The 19,063-nt window shown below is 31.6% G+C and overlaps 1 protein-coding gene across 1 annotated transcript; it reads left to right on the forward strand.

Annotated features, from left to right (window-relative positions):
- The first annotated feature begins 4,416 nt into the window (after nt 1–4,416).
- Nucleotides 4,417–5,764, forward strand: LOC111878920 (uncharacterized). Its single transcript, XM_052767909.1, has 4 exons — nt 4,417–4,700; nt 4,788–5,164; nt 5,286–5,555; nt 5,649–5,764. Exons 1-4 carry the CDS (start codon nt 4,417–4,419, stop codon nt 5,762–5,764), a joined length of 1,047 nt encoding a protein of 348 aa, XP_052623869.1.
- The last annotated feature ends 13,299 nt before the right edge of the window (nt 5,765–19,063 follow it).

The raw sequence follows: 19,063 nt of genomic DNA on the forward strand, positions 1-19,063 counted from the left end.
TCTGCTATAAGATAGCTAGTTTTAGGGCTTTCGACATAAAAAAGCTTATCCAGCTTGGTTTCGCTATCACTCATGACTTGTATTGTAGTCATCCTGGAATGCCTTTGTACTCTGTGCCAAGGAATCCTGACTAATTTACTAATTCGGGGGAAGATACTGAACTTTTGTATTTGAAAAATATTTCAGGGGGAATCTCTGAGGTAGATGTCGGTTGATAAAGGGATCCCTGATCATAATTTCCAGTATGAATACTATGCCTAACCTGAAACTATTGAAACTGACAGTCGAACCCAATGAGCCGAGTCTAATAAATGAAAAGTATGAATACTATGCCTAACCTGAAACTTTTGAAACTGACAGTCGAACCCAATGAGCCGAGTCTAATAAATGAAAATATGATGGTTGAGTTAATTATTTTCTTTCATGTGAAACCGACAGCCGAACCCAATGAACCAAGTCTAAACTTTTAAAACTGACAACCAAACCTATATGTGTTCTCATTTACAAATAATCAATCATGTGATGATTGAGTTAATTATTTTCTTCATTCTATAGTATCAAAAAAAATCTCCACTTTTGAATCTTACAATTGATATAAGATGTATGTGATTTGAATCTTTCAAGACTTTTAACCCTCTAACATCTCCTATCATATATGTGTTTCACCTACACCATAGAATATTAATTTTTATTATTTTATGGATTACTTTATTAATGGTATGATATTTATATATAAAACGACGTCATTTTGTGTATTTTGGTTCGGTTTGGTGTTTTTTGCTTTCGAGATACTGAAAAACCAAGCCGAACCTAAAAAATCGGTTTTTCTAAAAACAAAAATCAAACCATTGGTTTTTCAAATGTTTTGTTTTTTTGGTTTCGGTTTTTTCAATTTTTTTTTTTTGCACACCCCTACGAAAAGATGTCAAACAATACTAATTAAATGAAAATATAAAAAGAAATTCGGCAAACCGTGAAAATTTGTTGAGCACTTATTCCGTTTATATTTTGCATTTGATTAATATTAGGTACTTTTGAGCCAATATATAAATTATGTTATTTTGGAGATATGACATAAAATTAGTTTCACGAATGTAAATGCATCTTGCTAACTTTTGTAAAATGCTTTTTATTTCAAATAATTAAGGGATTTTCTAATATGTGTCCTAAAGCATATAAGAAGTATTAATTAATAATAATTATTATCATAATTAAATGTTAAGCACATTAATTATAAGAAATATTACCATAATTAAATATAAAATTCATTAATAATCCATAATTAATGCATTTCACATTTAATTATAATAATTAATAGTAGTTGATTCGTAAATTAGGGATTAAAATATATTTTTTTAACGTTCTTAAAGAATAATTTTTCATATCTCGCGTCATATTGTTGGTTATTGCTTTAACGCAATTTTTCCAAATTCCAATTATATTCGATTAGAAGAATCTGAACTTGAACACCTCTTCGTTATACAACAAATACAGGGCCTAATTGTAAATAACTTATATCTCAAAGGACTTAAAAGTACAAACTCATGTCTATTAATGACAGAATTTCCCGCTTCTCTTCTTCTTTACTTGAAACCCTTCGTACAAAAACCTGTAAATCACTTCATGCAACCGAAAAATAAAAATCATTTTCATTTTTCCTGATCGTCTTCTTTCTACAATCGTTCGAAGTGTGCAACAAAATGAATCGAAATCCAAGAAGAGACAAATTTGCGAAGGCCAAAGTTGAAGAACCAAATCTAAATCTTCGTTTATCTACAGAGCTGTTTCTGAAACATGATGATCATCCACTAAATGATCTCTGCTATATGAAATTTTTCAGTAAGGATTTCATTATCATTACGAAACTGTATAATATCAGCTCCATTTCTTTTGTTTTTGTCTTGTAATTTCCACGTTTAAGAATTTGATCGATGTTTTGTTCCTTTTTTGCTTATAAGGGTTCTTGGAGAACTTCGTTCAATTCTCACAAGATTTCTGCTGCGGTGTGTTCTTGTTGTCTTTTTGTATCAGTAATTTGATTAAAATTACCTATCTGTTTTTATTTCATTATCAAGAAAGCTGTTAATTAGTTGTAATCAATGTTTTTACTTCTCTAATTTTCAATATGAAGATAATACTCGGAAAGCTCACCAAGTAACTCAGACAGATGCTTCAGAGGCCAAACTTGATAGAAAAGTATATAGGATTCGTAATAAAGAAGTACGTGATCACATTCTACGTATCTCATATCTGTTACAAATATAGAAATCATTTTCGCTGAAAATTCTGTATATATTACTCTTTTTCACAGCTTGTTACAGTCTTTGGGGACGATTTTGAAGGGATGAAGGAGATTCAAAGAGTCTCAAAAGCCACAATTGGGATACTAGCGGATGCTGAATCCAATCTTCTCAGGCATTCATTTCTGGATATTCTGGGTACTACTGAAGAAATTACATCTGCTGAAGAACTCATCCTAGATAAAACCCTAAAGGTTATTGAAAGAAACAAAAAAAAAAACTACGATGATTATTTTTCATTTGATACTTATATATAATTGCAAATATTGTGATTAATTCATCTTTTGTAGACATATAGTAGCTTGATTTTTCCAGTAATTCTGATGCCACCAATCATTTATGGAGACAACATCACCATCCCTGTCCACAAGGTGCATGATTATAAATATACACTTAACTGAATCAAAAACAAGAAAATCATTAATGATAAGATCTTTATATGAAGGCTTCAATTCGTGTATATATATTATTGTATATGTTTATATAGGTTAATCATGTCCATGGCAACTACAGCAGTAATCTGTTGAGGATGGAAATGGAGTCTGGTGCATGGATAAAGGTTTGTTAATTAATTATGATCTTAATTAACATGCATATTTTAAGGAATAAGTAAATTGCTATTACTATTATAACTTTGAATTTTCAGATTGAACCAGGTCTCTCTTCTCTTGGTTCTGAATGGAGAGTAGTGAACGTATTTGGTCCACAAGAAAATATTGTTAAAGCAAAGTCGTTAATTGAGTCAGTAATCTGTGAGGTGATACATGTTAGTTTTTTGAACTTATTAATTAAAAAACTTGATAGGTTGATGCATGTAGAATTAATTGCATGGGCTTTATATATCTGGGATTTTGTTCTTTCTTTGAGTTTGATCATGCATGCAGCATGAGGAATTATCTAGTGATGAAGCGTTGAATGAAATGATGCACCAGTTTAAAGAAGCTAGTTGTGTCGAATTAATTGATGGTAAGAAACTAAAAGGGAAGCAGCAGGCTGAGGAAGGTGGCTCCGGTGAGGAGGAGGAGCATGAAGAAGATGAAGTCGATGAAAAAGAAGGTGATGAATCGAAAGAGAAATGGCAGAAGGGTGTTGAAGAATCTGGTCCTACATTAATATTAGCGTCAGGGTGTTATGGATCGTATCTACATTGTGTGTCCCATGCATGCATGGAAATGATATAATAGATATATATTATATATATAATAGATATATATTATATATATAATAGATATTATGACTCGAATCGAACTCTGGTTAATTATGTAATCATGAAGGAATGATTCGAATATTCATGGCTGATACAAAATGGTTAAGAAAGAAATCTTGTTTTGTGTCAATTTAATTTACACAGCCCCGTTTAAACAAGGGATGAGAATATTAGTGAGTTGTAGTAGTGAATTGATGTACAAAAGGTACGTGTCCATATATATACTTCCTTTTATTTGGAAAAAATGTAGAGATTATGTCAAATTTGGTACATATATGTGTTTAAGATGGACATCCATAGTATTTTAGATTCAACCAAATCATACAGTTATAAGAAAGTGTAACATGGAATTTGAGAAAACAAAAAAGGAAGTGAATAAAGACACAAACATTAACAATAACAGAAAAAAAAAATACCAAATCAACAACGGTTTTAACAAATTATAAGGACGTGTAACATGGAAATCGAGTATAAAAAATAGCTAAAAAAGCCAAAACACCTAACAATATCATCAAAGATGTGATTATTATTTTTGTTGGTCTTTGAAATTTTCCAGAAAGTACACCACTTTCCGTACAAAAAACTGGATTGGTTTTTCCATAAGTCTCTCGGGTGTGGGCAACGCCATTCAGGCGTTATCTGATGTGGCAGCGTCATAACGGCGCCATAACGGAGGAACACTGCCCCGGGTAGTCGTTATTACGCGTTATGTTACCATACGTTATCATGATCATGGGCTATAACGCGTTGAATAAATCAAACGGTTGAATTTTCGACCGTTTTTCAAACGGTAATATTAAAAAAAAAATTACACTATAAAATATATATACAACTTATATCATTTTTAACTACAAAAAACATAAATCTCTCTCAACAACATAATTCTTTCAATATTTCAAAGCTGAAAATATGAATCGTCTTGATCCGGCTCATCCGTTCAATGATGATAACGACGATGACGATTTGTACGTGACTATGATGTACCAGTATTATATGGATAACGTACTACAGCCAGATCCAGCTCCACTACTCACGCGACGTGCGGCGTTAAATAGAGATCGTGAGGAAGGGCATAGACGTCTAGTTAACGATTACTTTGCGGAAAATTGTGTCTACCAACCAAGCAATTTCAAAAGAAGATTTCGTTTGCGAAAAAATGTTTTCCAAATGATAGCCAACGCTATGGAAGCAAGGTATCATTTGACTCGTCTTTTATAATTTACAAAATGTCACTTTTAGATAAAATAAATAAAACTTTTGCATGTTTAATATTTAATTAGGTATGAATTTTTCCAAATGAGATATGATGCTAGAGGCAAACGAGGCTTCACAGGGTTGCAAAAATGTGTAGCTGCAATTAAACTTATGGCAATAGGGGAGTCGCCCGATTCTGTTGACGATTATATGAGAATGTCTGAGAGGACCGCACGAGAAAGTTTGTATTTATTGGCAGGAGGTGTTGTCGAAACCTTCGGTGACCAATACTTGCGCAAACCTTCGTTGCATGATATGCAACAACTATATGCGGCGCATGAAGAAAGACATGGTTTTCCGGGTATGCTTAGGAGCATTGACTGCACACACTGGCAAATGGAGAAATTGCTCTGTGGCGTGGAAAGGCCAGTATTCGAGCGGTCATCATGGAGCGCCTTCATTGGTATTAGAGGCCGTTGCTTCACAGGATTTATGGATTTGGCATGCTTTTTTCGGGGTTGCGGGTTCTAACAACGACGTCAACGTTCTCGATCAATCACCAATATTTGACGACCTTTTGTCAGGAAAAGCCCCAGATGCTCCTTTCACAGTGAATGGAAATGAATATAAGTTTGGGTATTATCTTACAGACGGAATATATCCACAATATTCCACGTTTGTGAAGGCGTTTCGACACCCAATAGATCCAAGAGACAAATATTTCAAGAGACGACAAGAAGGAGCACGTAAGGACATTGAACGTGCTTTTGGGGTTTTGAAATCAAAATGGCACATAGTTGAACATGCAGCGAGACCTTATGAGTTAGATACTCTACGATATATCATGTATGCATGTATCATAATGCATAACATGGTTGTCGAAGATAAATGACGCAATATTGCAACGTATTCGCCTACGAAACCAAGACATGTGCAATTTCAACCAGGGACATCAGAATATTTATATAGAGTGGTTGATATTCAAGATCAGCGAAAACACAAGCAACTTCGTGAAGACTTGGCGGATTACATCTATATTGGTCACGAAGATGAAGATGAATAGTTTTAGGGCAAAAAATGTAGGTTTTATCATTTTTTTTTTGTTTTTTTGTTTTTTTGTTTTTTTAGATTTTTAAATGTGTTTGTGTTTTGTTGTAATTTTTTTATGTTGTTTTTAATTTAAGATTTATTAAAATTTTATTTTTACGTTTCAAATATAACGCGTTAAATAAAAAAAACAATTCGAAATACAGAAAACAAAACATCAAAAAAAATAAAAAAAAAATAGAAAATAATTAGTGTTATCACATGTTATTAGATGTTGCTCATTTCCACATTGGGTGTTATAACACCATGTATGAGTAGGATGCTGACATGGCACCTTTTGGGTGTGGTAACATGTGATAACATGTTGTCCACACCTAGTAGTCTAACCAGTTCAGTTTTTGTATAACAAGTTCAACTAAAACCGAACCACCAGTTCAATATAGGTTTTTAGGAAAGTGTGAATCAGTTTTTTACCATGAGTTTTCCGATTTTCATAACCGAAAATACCTGTTACTTTAACTTACTTTCACTACAAAAAAAATCAACCAGGTAATTAGGTTTTAACTGAAAGCGAAATTAAAAATAACCGGCTATTTTAAAAACAGAAACTTGTTTTAACCAACCTTCACTACAAAAAAATATGTCATTTAGTGGCACATAAAAAATGTCACTAAAAACCCAAAAAATGCCACTAAAGGCCACTTGGAGAATCTACGACACAAATAAGAAGTGTCACTAGAAACGCTCCCACTAAAACCCTTTAGTGGCACTTTTCGGTTTTGACGCTGCAACATTTTGGGACTTTAGTGGCACTTTGTTATTTGTCACTATAGAAAATAAGTTTTTTGTGGCATATATTATGTGCCGGTAAATACTAACTCATTTCTAAAATTTATGTTCTTTTAGTGGCACTTTTTTAGCCGCCACAATATAATAAAAAAATTTATTACACATATTTTGTGTCCTTAACACTAATGTGATTTTAAAATTATACTACTAATATCAACAAATCTTTTGTTATAATATAATAAGAAAAAAAAAAGCTAATTAAATTATAATTCATGAAAAATAATAAAAATTTCATTGTTATACATCAATGCCAAATTAATTTAAATATACTACTACATAGACACTAAATATAAAAAACAACTAAACAAACAACTTTTTTTTTAACTTCATTGCAGTAGAATTTATTCGCAAACTTCATGTTATCTTCAATAACCTTATATAGAACCAACACTAGCAATTCTCTGTCAAATACAAAAAATGAAAATGTCAAAAGTTTTTTATAATTTCATTAGCATATTATTTACCTCCTTAAACACAAGACATGAGATATTACGGTAATTTTGATAATATCCAGGCTGCAAGATATATATGGATATTTTAGTACATACCTGACATATAGTTGTTTTACAGTTTAATCAATAGTGTGAAAAAAGCTTGGTTCTAAAACTTCTGCATGCTTAGCAACATCTATATGGAGCAAGTTTAGTAAATTTTTATAAAGTTACACATTTGACTCTTAAATATCAAATACCGACTCTTTTAGGACAAAAAAGTGATAATATTACCTTTCAAACATCCACCCTAAATAAACCTAAATCATAAAATTTATTAAACTTTTAGTATCTTTAATGAAAAAATATATAATTATAAAAAAAATAATAAAAAAAAAATTTACATCATGACGATCAACTAAGTCAACTAGTTTCCTCCACTAGCCCAAATTCTGTCTATAACACCAAAAACTACCCTCCATTTTTTGGTATTAAGTATATTAAGTATCTGAAATGTATATAAAAATGAAAATCATGAAATGAATTTAGAAAAGAAAAGGGAATTTTATAAATTTAGTACAAACCCCAAAAGACAAGTTACAATTGCTTCTTTAGTGTTCTTATAACTACATCACATTGTTGTTTAGTGCTATGCGTGTACATTATATAGGATGGTAGAAACAAGTAGGCTCCTCTGTTGTAACTGTCAAAGAAATGGAAAAAATGGAGAAAATTTCAAGCTAAAATGATGTTTATATTGGTAAAATGACAATTATACCCTCTGATCAAATCTTTCATTTAAAAAATATTAAATAAAGCCCAATCTTTTTCCAGCAGACATTTAAATTAATCTCTCGGGATTTCAAGAACCCGTGTCATTATCTAATGTGGATTTGATGGAATCTTCAAAAATCAACCAAAAAAAAAACTTGTGGATCACACTATCTATTGACACTATCATACATACTTATAAAGCTAACATTTTTTCTTGAATCTCATGCATTTAAAACCCCATTTTTTAACTTCCTTTCACCACATTCATTTGAAACTCCTATGACTTTTCAATTTCTTAACAATAATACTATAAATAAGTTAAATAATGTTCTATAAACAAGAAAGGGTGTTTTATTACAATATCTTCATCTCACATCGATGGTGAGAGTAAACAAGAGAATGTTTCTTCTTCTATAAATAGGAAAGGTTGTGAAATGTTTCAAAGGGACCAAACCATGAGAACTTCCTCATGCCTACCTTTGTAGGATTTTGAAGGTATTATTTGGTGAGATTGTCTATGTTGGCAAGTGTCCAGTTAACTTTTAGAATTCCAAAAATGGTTTTGAACCGAGTTTTTTCAGGTTTAAACCGTGTTTCAGTTAGAATTTTTTTTGTAGTTGGGTATATTGAGTTGAACCGGAGCTGGATCAATTTGGACCGATAAAGGAATCATTTTCCTTTCACAACAAACATTTGGAACTCCCATGATTTTTCAAATTATTTCTAATAATATTATAAATAAGTTACATAATTTTATATTAATATAAAAAGCATCTACCTAAACCTAAAATTATAATTGTTTGAAAAATAACTTTGATTCAAAAGCACGAAATATATACAAACCGGGTTTCACTAGAAAAAAATATGTAGTTTTGTATATTTAGCTGAATCGGTCCGAGTTTGATCCATTTGGACCATAAAAGAAGCATTTTCCTTTCACTACATACATTTGAAACTCCCATGATTTTTCAAATTGTTTTCAATGATATTTTAAAAAAGTTACATAATGTTATATAAATATAAAAAAACATCTACCCAAAAATAAAATTATAATTGTTTGAAAATTCGATTTGATCAAAAGCACGAAATATATACGCAAATTATATTTTATAAATGAATTCTTTTTATAATGAACTTTTGAATCTTGAAAATACATATAAACAAGCTTTCTATATTAAGTACCTAACTGAATTTATGATTTTAGAATTGAACAAAAAGTTATTCAATAAGAACTTACTTTTTTGGATAGCAACTTACGAGATTATAGAAAAATGGAACTATTGAACAATAAAGAAAGGGTAAACAAGAGAAAGAATGTTTTACTAAATAAGTTGAATAATGTTTTATTAACAAGAAAGCGTGTTTTATTACAATGTCTTCATCCCACATCGATGGTGAGAGTAATCAAGAGAACGTTTCCTCTTCTATAAATAGGAAATGTTGTGAATTGTTTCAAAGGGACCAAACCATGAGAACTTCTTTATGCCTACCTTTTTCGGATGTTGAGGGTATTCATTGGTGAGATTGTCTTTATTGGCAACTGTCCATTTAAGTTTTAGAATCCTGAAAATGGTTTTGAACAAGATTTTTTTAGGTTCAAACAGAGTTTCAGTTGAAAAACCGTTATGTAGTTTGGTATATTGAGTTGAATCAGTCTGAGTTTGAACAATTTGGACCGATAAAGGAAGCATTTTCCTTTCAGCACATACATTTGAAACTCTCATGATTTTTCAAATTGTTTCTAATAATATTATAAATAAGTTACGTAAACATAAAAATATAATTGTTTGAAAATTAAATTTGATTCAAAAACACAAAATATATACAAACCGGGTTTCAATAGAAAAAACGTTGTTTAGTTTGGTATATTAAGTTGAATCGGTCCGAGTTTGATCAATTTGGATCGTTAAATGAAGCATTTTCCTTTCACCATATACATTTGAAACTCCCATGATTATTCAGTTTGTTTATAATAATATTATAAGTTACATAATGTTATATAAATATAAAAAAATCTACCTAAACATAAAATTATAATTGTTTGAAAAATCACTTTGATTTAAAAGCACGAAATATATACTCGGTTATATTTTATAAATGAATTCATTTTATAATAACATTTTGAATCATGAAAATACATATATACAAACTTTCTATATTAAGTACCTAACCGAATTTATGATTTTAGGATCTAACAAAAAGTTATTCAATAAAAACTTGATTTTTTTATAGCAACTTACAAGATTACTGAAAAATGGAACTATTGAACAATAAATTTTTTGGATAACATTTTATTTTTATTATTTAATATTTTATTTAACAAAATGAAATTATTGGCAAATAAAGAAATGAGTTTAATTAAAATGTCTTCATCCCATATTGATTGTAAGAGTAAACAGGAGAATGTATTCTCCTCTATAAATATGAAAGATTATGAAATATTTTAAATGGACTAAGTCATGAGATCTTCCTTGCATCTAACTTTGTAGGATGTTGAGTGTATTCTTTGGTGAGATTGTCTTTGTCGACAAGTGACCAATTAAATTTTAGAATTTTGAAAATGATTTTGGATCGTATCTTTTAGATGTGGATCGAGTTTAATAAGGATCCGAGTGTCTTCTGGTTGAGTTAGGCAAACTCGCTTCCATTGGAGGCCGAGTTTAAGTAATATGCCGAGTATTTGGTTGTGTTAGCCAAGTTTTACAACCCTGTATGTAATACAATTTAAAGTTTTAACATTATAAAGGGCGTTACTATTATCATATGTTCTACATATTATGGTAATATTTATGATACAAAACATTTTTTTTACTATTTAAGATAAAAAGTTGTCTCTATTATCATATGTTGTACATAATGATAAATTTTAAGATAGATAAAAAGATGTCTCTGTTATCGTATTTTCTACATAATGATAATATTTAATATAAACGTTTTAATTTAATATGAAATTATTATTTAATAGATAACAATAACGATTTATTTATTTTTAAAAATTATTTATTTTTCTATTTTAATCATATAACTTTGTATATGCAAAACAACTTCAAATTCCAACCTTATCTCTTATAATATAGTTCAACACAATAGCAATACTAAAAATCATTTTTTATATTTTTTATGAAATTATTATTTAATTGTTAATAACAATGATTTAGTTATTTTTAATATAAAATATTTTTTTTATATCTCACGCAACGCGCGGACATTCGCCTAGTTAATATATACAATGTAAAAGACATAGTTTCATTATGCACACCTGCATTCCAACTTTGCCATTTTCTTTCACCAGGTAGGTAGGCCTGAGAGAGTTATTTCTAGTAAACTTGTTCATTGTAGAGTATGTTGTCTAGATGCATGGTAGCAAGATCACCCTCTTGCACCAGATTATAGCATTCTACTTTAACTTTCTTTCTTAATAGAACATTACGCTTTCAAGACTCTTCTTAGGGGTGTTTCCTTTTTACTTAATATGGACATAATGAGTTAAGAGGTTAAGTGAATAAAAATCTAGCTTAAAGAATTATGACACTAACCATCTACTTTTTTGCCTCATTTTTTATTTCTTGCATTTAATATTTAAAATTACCCTTTTGCCATTGTCATCAATGCAGACACAAAGCTTCTTTAATTTTTTTTATAAACATAAAATATATTACAATTTTGTAAGCATAAAAATGAAAATGACGCACCAGATTCTCTGCAAGTTCAGCTCCAAGATACCCACCAGCAACACGATACTGGTTATCAAAGAGCAGAAAATCCGCAACTGTTGTCTGAATGATACAAATAGTTTTCAGTTATAAAAACAACCAAAGATATAAAAGGAATTTATACAAAATATAACAAGGAAAATAAAAACAGATACATCATAATTTATTTTGGTTTGAACCACCCTATGCAGATCTGCTTGAACCACCCATTACCTTGTGTATTGTAGTTATCGTCATCATATCATCATGTAATTGGTCAAATTGTGAAGCATAAGCCCCTCGATTCCTACCTCTCCTGTATAAATCCTGCTTTGAAGCAATGACGTTCTTCAATGACTCAAATAACTAACCAAGAAACAATGATTTCACATAATATAGATTGGGAGCGAGTTTATGTTAACACATGTCGACTAAAATTTCCTAGCAAATGTCAATTTCCAATACATATATCAACTATTTAAGATAATAAATCCACAACAAGTTGAAAAAAAAGAATGAAATTAACAAGGAGGTTGAAGTGCTTACTAGTTTCAACAGTTAAAGAGGATAAATATCCAACGGGAGTGCTATTCTGCCTGATGAGATTTGAACTAATTGAATCTGAAGCTCTGAAAGACGATGCACAAAAAAATTACCTTTGATTTAGATAATCATAACTATCGAAGTTCGACAATCTTGGTGAATTGCAACTGTGCATCACAGTCGTTGATGGATGTGAAAGATCCTAGTTATAAATCGGTGTTTCTCTCCCTTCCTGCTTTATAGGCATTGACGATGGCGACGTATAGTCTAGAAAGTCAAGGAACTCATGTTAATAATATTCATATTTCTTTTGTTGCTTGAAGAGCCTTTACTTCGGCTCCTGATTCGAGGACAGTTACATGATCCAGAAAATCATCATCTCCGAGAATGTTCTCGTTGAGAAGATTAGAACAAAAGAAGCTCAGAGAAGAGAGATAACACGATAAGGAGCTCTAATTCTCATCCTGTTGATTTTGATTTCGACTTTGCTCATCATAATTCGGATAAGGATCCAATAAAAAAAAACTGTTTGATCTTGGCAAACTCGCCGTCGGCCTGGTTGTATGATATGAGATGTTAAATGCGATCAATTAGGGTATAAGAATTGGGGAAACATCATATTTTATATATAAACTATATGCAATAAATGACGATTCCTTTCGTAGAGGGCAATAAGGGGGGATTCAACTTTTTTAGTGGCACAAAACCAATTGGTAAAACACATAATAAAACTTTAGTGGGCATATAAAAAAATATATGTCGTAAAATATAAAGTTTTTAGTGGCATTTTAATATATTTATGCCATTAATGAATACTAATATTAGCCACATATATTATTAAATGTCATTAAATCTATTAATTTTATAGTGGCATATAAAATATGCCATTAAAAACATGTTATAGTGGCATAAAAAAAATTGTCATTAAAAGTGTATGTCACTAAATGTCATTTTATTTGTAGTGCTTAGTGCACCTATCTATTCTCCACTCTCGGTTCATTGGTACTCGACAAGCTATCACAACGGCTAGAATCTGTCGGCGGTTTAAATTTTGATTCTTGTTAGTGGTCTTCCCCTTCTTTGTCGGTTCTACCCATCTCCTTGTATTTTGCGTTTCTCTACAACTAGCGACAAATACTTCTCTAGTATCCATCCTTCTCATGTTCTTCAATCACTCGTCTTGAAAGGTGGCCAAAAGTTTGAAAAGATTTCTTTGTCTAAGAAATGAAAAATGAGAGAAGCTAATTTGGAATGTTATTCAAACCATAAGTCTTCTTCTTATACTTTTCATTTATCTTTCTCTCATTTTACTTATCACGTCGTCACATAACTTTCATATTATTTCCTTCTCAATCTTTCATTTATTCTTACTTTTTCTTCCTATCATATTTCTTCGCACTTAAAATTATGACTTTTGTCATATTTAATAAAATTAATAAATTTTTATTACATTTGTCATTATCTAAAAGTGGTAGGAGAATAAGTATGAGGAAAAAATAGATGGACGATAGTGAAAAAATTAGAAATCAAAATGATTAAGAAAAAAAATCATATAAAAAGAAGTTAAATAATATTTTTTTTAATTAAACCACTGCTATGAATAAAAAGAAAAGAATAACTAAAATATCAATGACATAAACTAAAATAAATGTGGAATTTTAGTTGTGTACTTCAGTTTTAGTCGCAATATAGTCTCATTATTTTTCTTTAAAATAATTGAAGTTTTAAAAGGTTGAGGGGGCTTAGCAACAAAAAACTAACATGGGCTTCAAATTAGTGAGAGGTTCATTATTTATTTATAATACTATGTGTGAAACCCGGTTGATTAAAAAAATTATATATGAAGATATAAATTTTAAATATTTTTTTAAGAAAATAATAAATATCAAAGTGTAAACATTAAATATTTTTTAAAATAAAATTTCAAAATATATATACAAACACAATGATGAATAAATAAATAATTCAATTTATATTAATAAAACAAACTACAGAAAAATAATTATATTTTGATCATATAACATTTTCTTTAGTTTGTCAATAAAAAGCAACAAAGTTTGATTATTTTTTATATAAACCGTTTTGCCTTAAATGACAATGAACTTTAAAAGAAACATGTCAATTTTGAATTATATATATTAAAGGAAACATATTAAAATTTGAAAATATAAGGAAACAAATTAAGGAGATATTAATTACTTTCTATAACCTAAAAATTAGATAGTTAATTAAGAAAATCAAAAATTACCACAAAATGACAAGTGAAAATTAATTTCTAAGAATTAACCACAAAATTACATGTGTCTAAATGCATAAGAAATTGACAAGTGTTAAAAAATTATTTATTTATTAGGGATGATAGTTTGAATTGTAAAGGAGATTGAGGGGTGCAAAGCATCTAGCAACCCCCCCCCCCCCCCCTACTAGCTCCGCCCATGGATAAAGGTTTGTTAATTATGATCTTAATTAACATGCATATTTTAAGGAATAAGTAAATTGCTATTATTATAACTTTGAATTTTCAGATTGAACCAGGTCTCTCTTGTCTTGGTTCTGAATGGAGAGTGGTGAACGTATTTGGTGCACAGGAAAATATTGTTAACGCAAAGTCGTTAATTGAGTTAGTAATCTGTGAAGTGATGTTAGTTTGTTTGAACTCATTAATTAAAAAACATGATAGGTTGATGCATGTAGAATTACTTGGGTGAAGGCATGTGCTTAGGAGAATGTTCATCGGAAGAAGAGTCATTCGGTTGGGCTGGCCGACGTCGATGGTAAGTATGCAAAGGTGGAGGCGTATTTGTGATAAGATCAATGGGTAGTGACGAATCATTGATTGGATCTGTGATCAGATCCACATAATAGAATTTTGGTGGGTTATGTGGATCATCGGGGTGAAATCAAGAGAGCACTTACTACGGTTGGTACGATTGAAGAACGGGGTAGTTTCAAAGAAAGATACATAAACGCAAATGAGATGTCGTCCAAGATCGGGAGAGAAAGATTTGTAACCTCTTTGTGTCCGAGAATAACCCAAGAAGATACATTTGAGAGACTTTGTGTGTAGTTTATCTTTTCTTGGTGTGAGATCATGGACAAACCATGTGCAACCAAAGACACGAGGTAGAAGGGAAAATAGTGGTTAAGTATGAAATAATAAAGAATGAGGGATTTGATTTTTTAACACTGAAGAAGGCATGTGATTAATTATATAGCATGTTGTGAGAACGGCATCTCCCCAAAAACGCAGTGGAACATTGTTATGAAGAAGGAGAGTATGTGTTGTTTCGATCAGGTGTCTAATTTTCCGTTCAGCCACTCCATTTTGTTGCGAGGTATATGCACATGAGGAGTGATGAAACATACCCTCTGAGGTCATGAATGATTGAAAGCGAGTTGAAAAATACTCTTTTGCGTTGTCACTTCGTAGGATACATATGGGGATACTGAATTGAGTTTTAATTTCAGAACAAAAAGACTTAATGATAGAAAATAATTTAGATCTGTTTTTCATTAAGAATAACCAGGTACACCTTGAGTAATCATCAATGAAGGTGACAAAATAATTAAAACACAAATGTGATGTAACACGACTAGGAACCACACATCCGAATGAACTAAAGTAAAAGGAGATTCATATTGTTTATTGACTCGACTAGGAAAGGAATTACAAATATGCTTTCCCAACTGACATGACTCTCACTCTAATGAAGACAACTTTGCAAATAATGGGTACCAATTTTTGTAACTTTGAAAGGCTAGGATGTCCCAAACGATGATGAATAATGGCAGAAGAATCGTTTGTAATACATGGTGTGGGTGAAGATGGTGGTGTGAGCTAGTATAGCCCATGGCACTCACGTCCTACACCAATCGTCCTCCCAAAGTTTTGATCATGTACAAGAAACAAATCATCCAAAAAGGTAACTTTAAATGGTGGGGTTTTAGCTATTTTACAAACATAAATAAGGTTGAATGGAAAACCATGTACAAAAAGGACATCAAGAGATAATGAAGGCATAGGTTGGGCTTGTCCAATGCTCATAGCTTTAGTTTGTGAACCATTAAACATGGTAATATGGGACAATATATTTGAGTATGTAATGTTAGATAATAAATTTGTGTTATCAGACACATGTTTAGTAGAACCAAAATCAATCACCCAAGGACCCATCGGGGATGATTGAGATACACAAGCAATGGGAGATTGGTTATCTTCTCGTAGTTTTAGGAGTTCTGCATAGTCAGCAGCAGAGATAAACACATTGCCTGGTGGGGTTCCCTCATTATGTGCAACATTAGCTATCTTAGGTGGTTTAAGCTGAAAGCATTGGTTAACTATATGGCCAATCTTATTACAATTATTGCATCGGGGCCGGTTTCTATTCCCGCGACCATGGTTGCCTCCCTCCTTAGATGCAGCAAGAATTGCAGAAACAGTAATGTTGGAACCAGTAGTGATGTTTGTTGGTGGTAAAATACGAACTAGTTGCTCAAACACATTATCAAGATTTAGAACCCCGGGAATAGCTAAGATTTGGTTACGAACATAATCAAGATCTGGACGCAATCCTGCAAGTGAAAGAACCACAAAGAATTTTCCACGTTATTCATCTTGCAATTCGAGATTGGTAGAGGATGGCATCAGCTCATTGAACTCTTGTCAGATAGTCTCTATGTTCCCAAGATAGGTCTTCATATCTTGTTCTTGCCCGATTTTCTTCATATTAGAGACTATTGTGTATAAACGATTGATATCGTTCGAGTAAAGTTTCTTTGTTTTCTCGCAAACCTCATAGCAAGAGCGATACGATCGGTGTCGAGCAACAATCGTTCGATCTATAGAATCCAGAGGGCGTTACAAAGGAAGGCATCAGTCTCCTTCCACTTGGGTTGGTCTTTGACATCAATGTTTTTCAATTTCTTTGTCAAGTGATCATCAAGACCTTGACTTATAAACCACAGCTCCACAGTAGATGACCAAGTCATATAATTAAACTTGTCAATTTTTTAGCAAAGAGAAGTGGAGAGGAAGAAAGATTGAACATGTTGTGTGTTCCATACATTGTTTAATAAACATAATAAAAGAAATGCTTGTGATAGGAGTATGATAACCGAGAAAAAAACTTATCATGAGAGACGAAAGGATCTTGAGAGTGATAGTCAAGGTTTGGTACAAAATACAGGAACCCTAAAGATCTGGAAATAAAAAAAAAAAAAAAGGAACACAACAGGAATAGTAACGCTACTCTGATACCATGTAAAAGATTGTAATCTATACTTTACACAAAATAAAGATGTATAGGGCCTTAATTTATACTAGAGTCTATCTCACTAATCTAGACAACTATGTAATCATGGAAATTATACACCTTGATTTACTCCTAATTGACAGTTTAAATTACAGCTAATTTACAACCAATTTTCAACAGAATCCATTCCTTCAAACTATCACATTATAAAGAAAATGGACAAGAACCCAAGATCTAGAAGCACCAACTAGAAAGCTTGGTACTTGAATACTCACAAGGGTCCAGCATGTGTTCAAGATGGTGATGATGAAGTTTGCCTGCTAGATTAATGCACCAAAACACCTTCTTTTTCTTCTTCAAGGCACCAAGAATACCAAAACTCTCTAAGGGAGGCTAGGGTTTAAGGTACAGGGTTGGAGGCTAAAGAGGATGTCCTAATCCTCTGGAAATGTTGCTTAAATATGGTAGGAAACCCTAAAATTACGGGCTTGGGCCCGAACAGTTGCCACACCGTGGTCAACCTACTGTCACGTCATGACACTCATGAGAAACATGCATTCCATTTAATCTGTGCCACATCGTGGGCATCCATGCACCAGATCGTGGCATAGAGTTTTTCTCAAAACTCCATCTTTGGTCTCTGATAAATAGTAAGCTAAACCAACCTGGGAATACAGATGTTACATGTTGATTAAGATATCCCCATTTTGCAACATCTTTAGCTTGTTATTGCTTTTCATCTACAAAAACTAAATGTTGAATAAGCTAATGTCTTACTTTTTAGTTTGACTTGTTGTAATATATACATACGACATAACATACTAGTGTCGATAACAGATCCATCTCAACTTACTTGGTTGCACACATAGAGCATATAGTCGATAAATGAACATGCAATAGATAGGGATATATTGATATTAATCGGTTACATATTAGGTCAGTTAATTGAGTTTGATCTTAAGGAAATTACGCGGCCTCCTTGTCTTGCTAAGGGCATTTATAATGCATATAATCAAAGGGAACCACGAACCATGGTTTAATTTATCTTGGATATCCTTCATTTTTAATAGGATATTTTAATGCAAGTTGGATATACATGGACAATCATTGCTCTACGAGTGGTTAAATATTCTTGTGTAGGAGAGGAGTCATTTCTTGGGCATTTAGGAAACAAATCTGCATTACTAACTCAACTATGGAAGTTGAGTTAGTTGCGTTATTCCCTGCTAGTAAACCTGTGTGGATTTTATCTCCATGAATTCAAATGGGAATGGGTTGACAGCTTCAATCCTTATGACATCCCGATTCTCAAATATTTGGAAAATATAGAATACTATAGTGAACATTCAATTGATTCAATATTTTCATTTATGCATGATTTGAGTTGTTTATTTTGTCTGTATTAAGTAAAGAATTACATTAAAATAGGGGAGGGGAGGGGAGGATTGTTGGTGATCACATGTCATTTTGAGTGTAATATGAATTTATGCTAGTTTCAAAAGGAACCAAAGTTAGTAATACAATTTAGGTGGTGAAAATGCACACAGCTTGATCATGAACACAGTGAATTATATAGGGTCATAGGTGTTGTAACCCCTTGCAAGGTCAAAGGATCAGAGCCCCAAAACTTTCACAGAATACCCAAGTTGTATCTGTGAATATAAATAGAAGATGAACTCCAGTTGTGAAATTAAAGCATATGATATATTATACAAGTTCAGAAAAATTGAACATTTTTATGAATTATGGGGGAATGGGAAGGAAGCATATCATG

This window comes from Lactuca sativa, chromosome 9 (assembly GCF_002870075.4).
Source record: "Lactuca sativa cultivar Salinas chromosome 9, Lsat_Salinas_v11, whole genome shotgun sequence".
Lineage (NCBI taxonomy): Eukaryota > Viridiplantae > Streptophyta > Magnoliopsida > Asterales > Asteraceae > Lactuca > Lactuca sativa.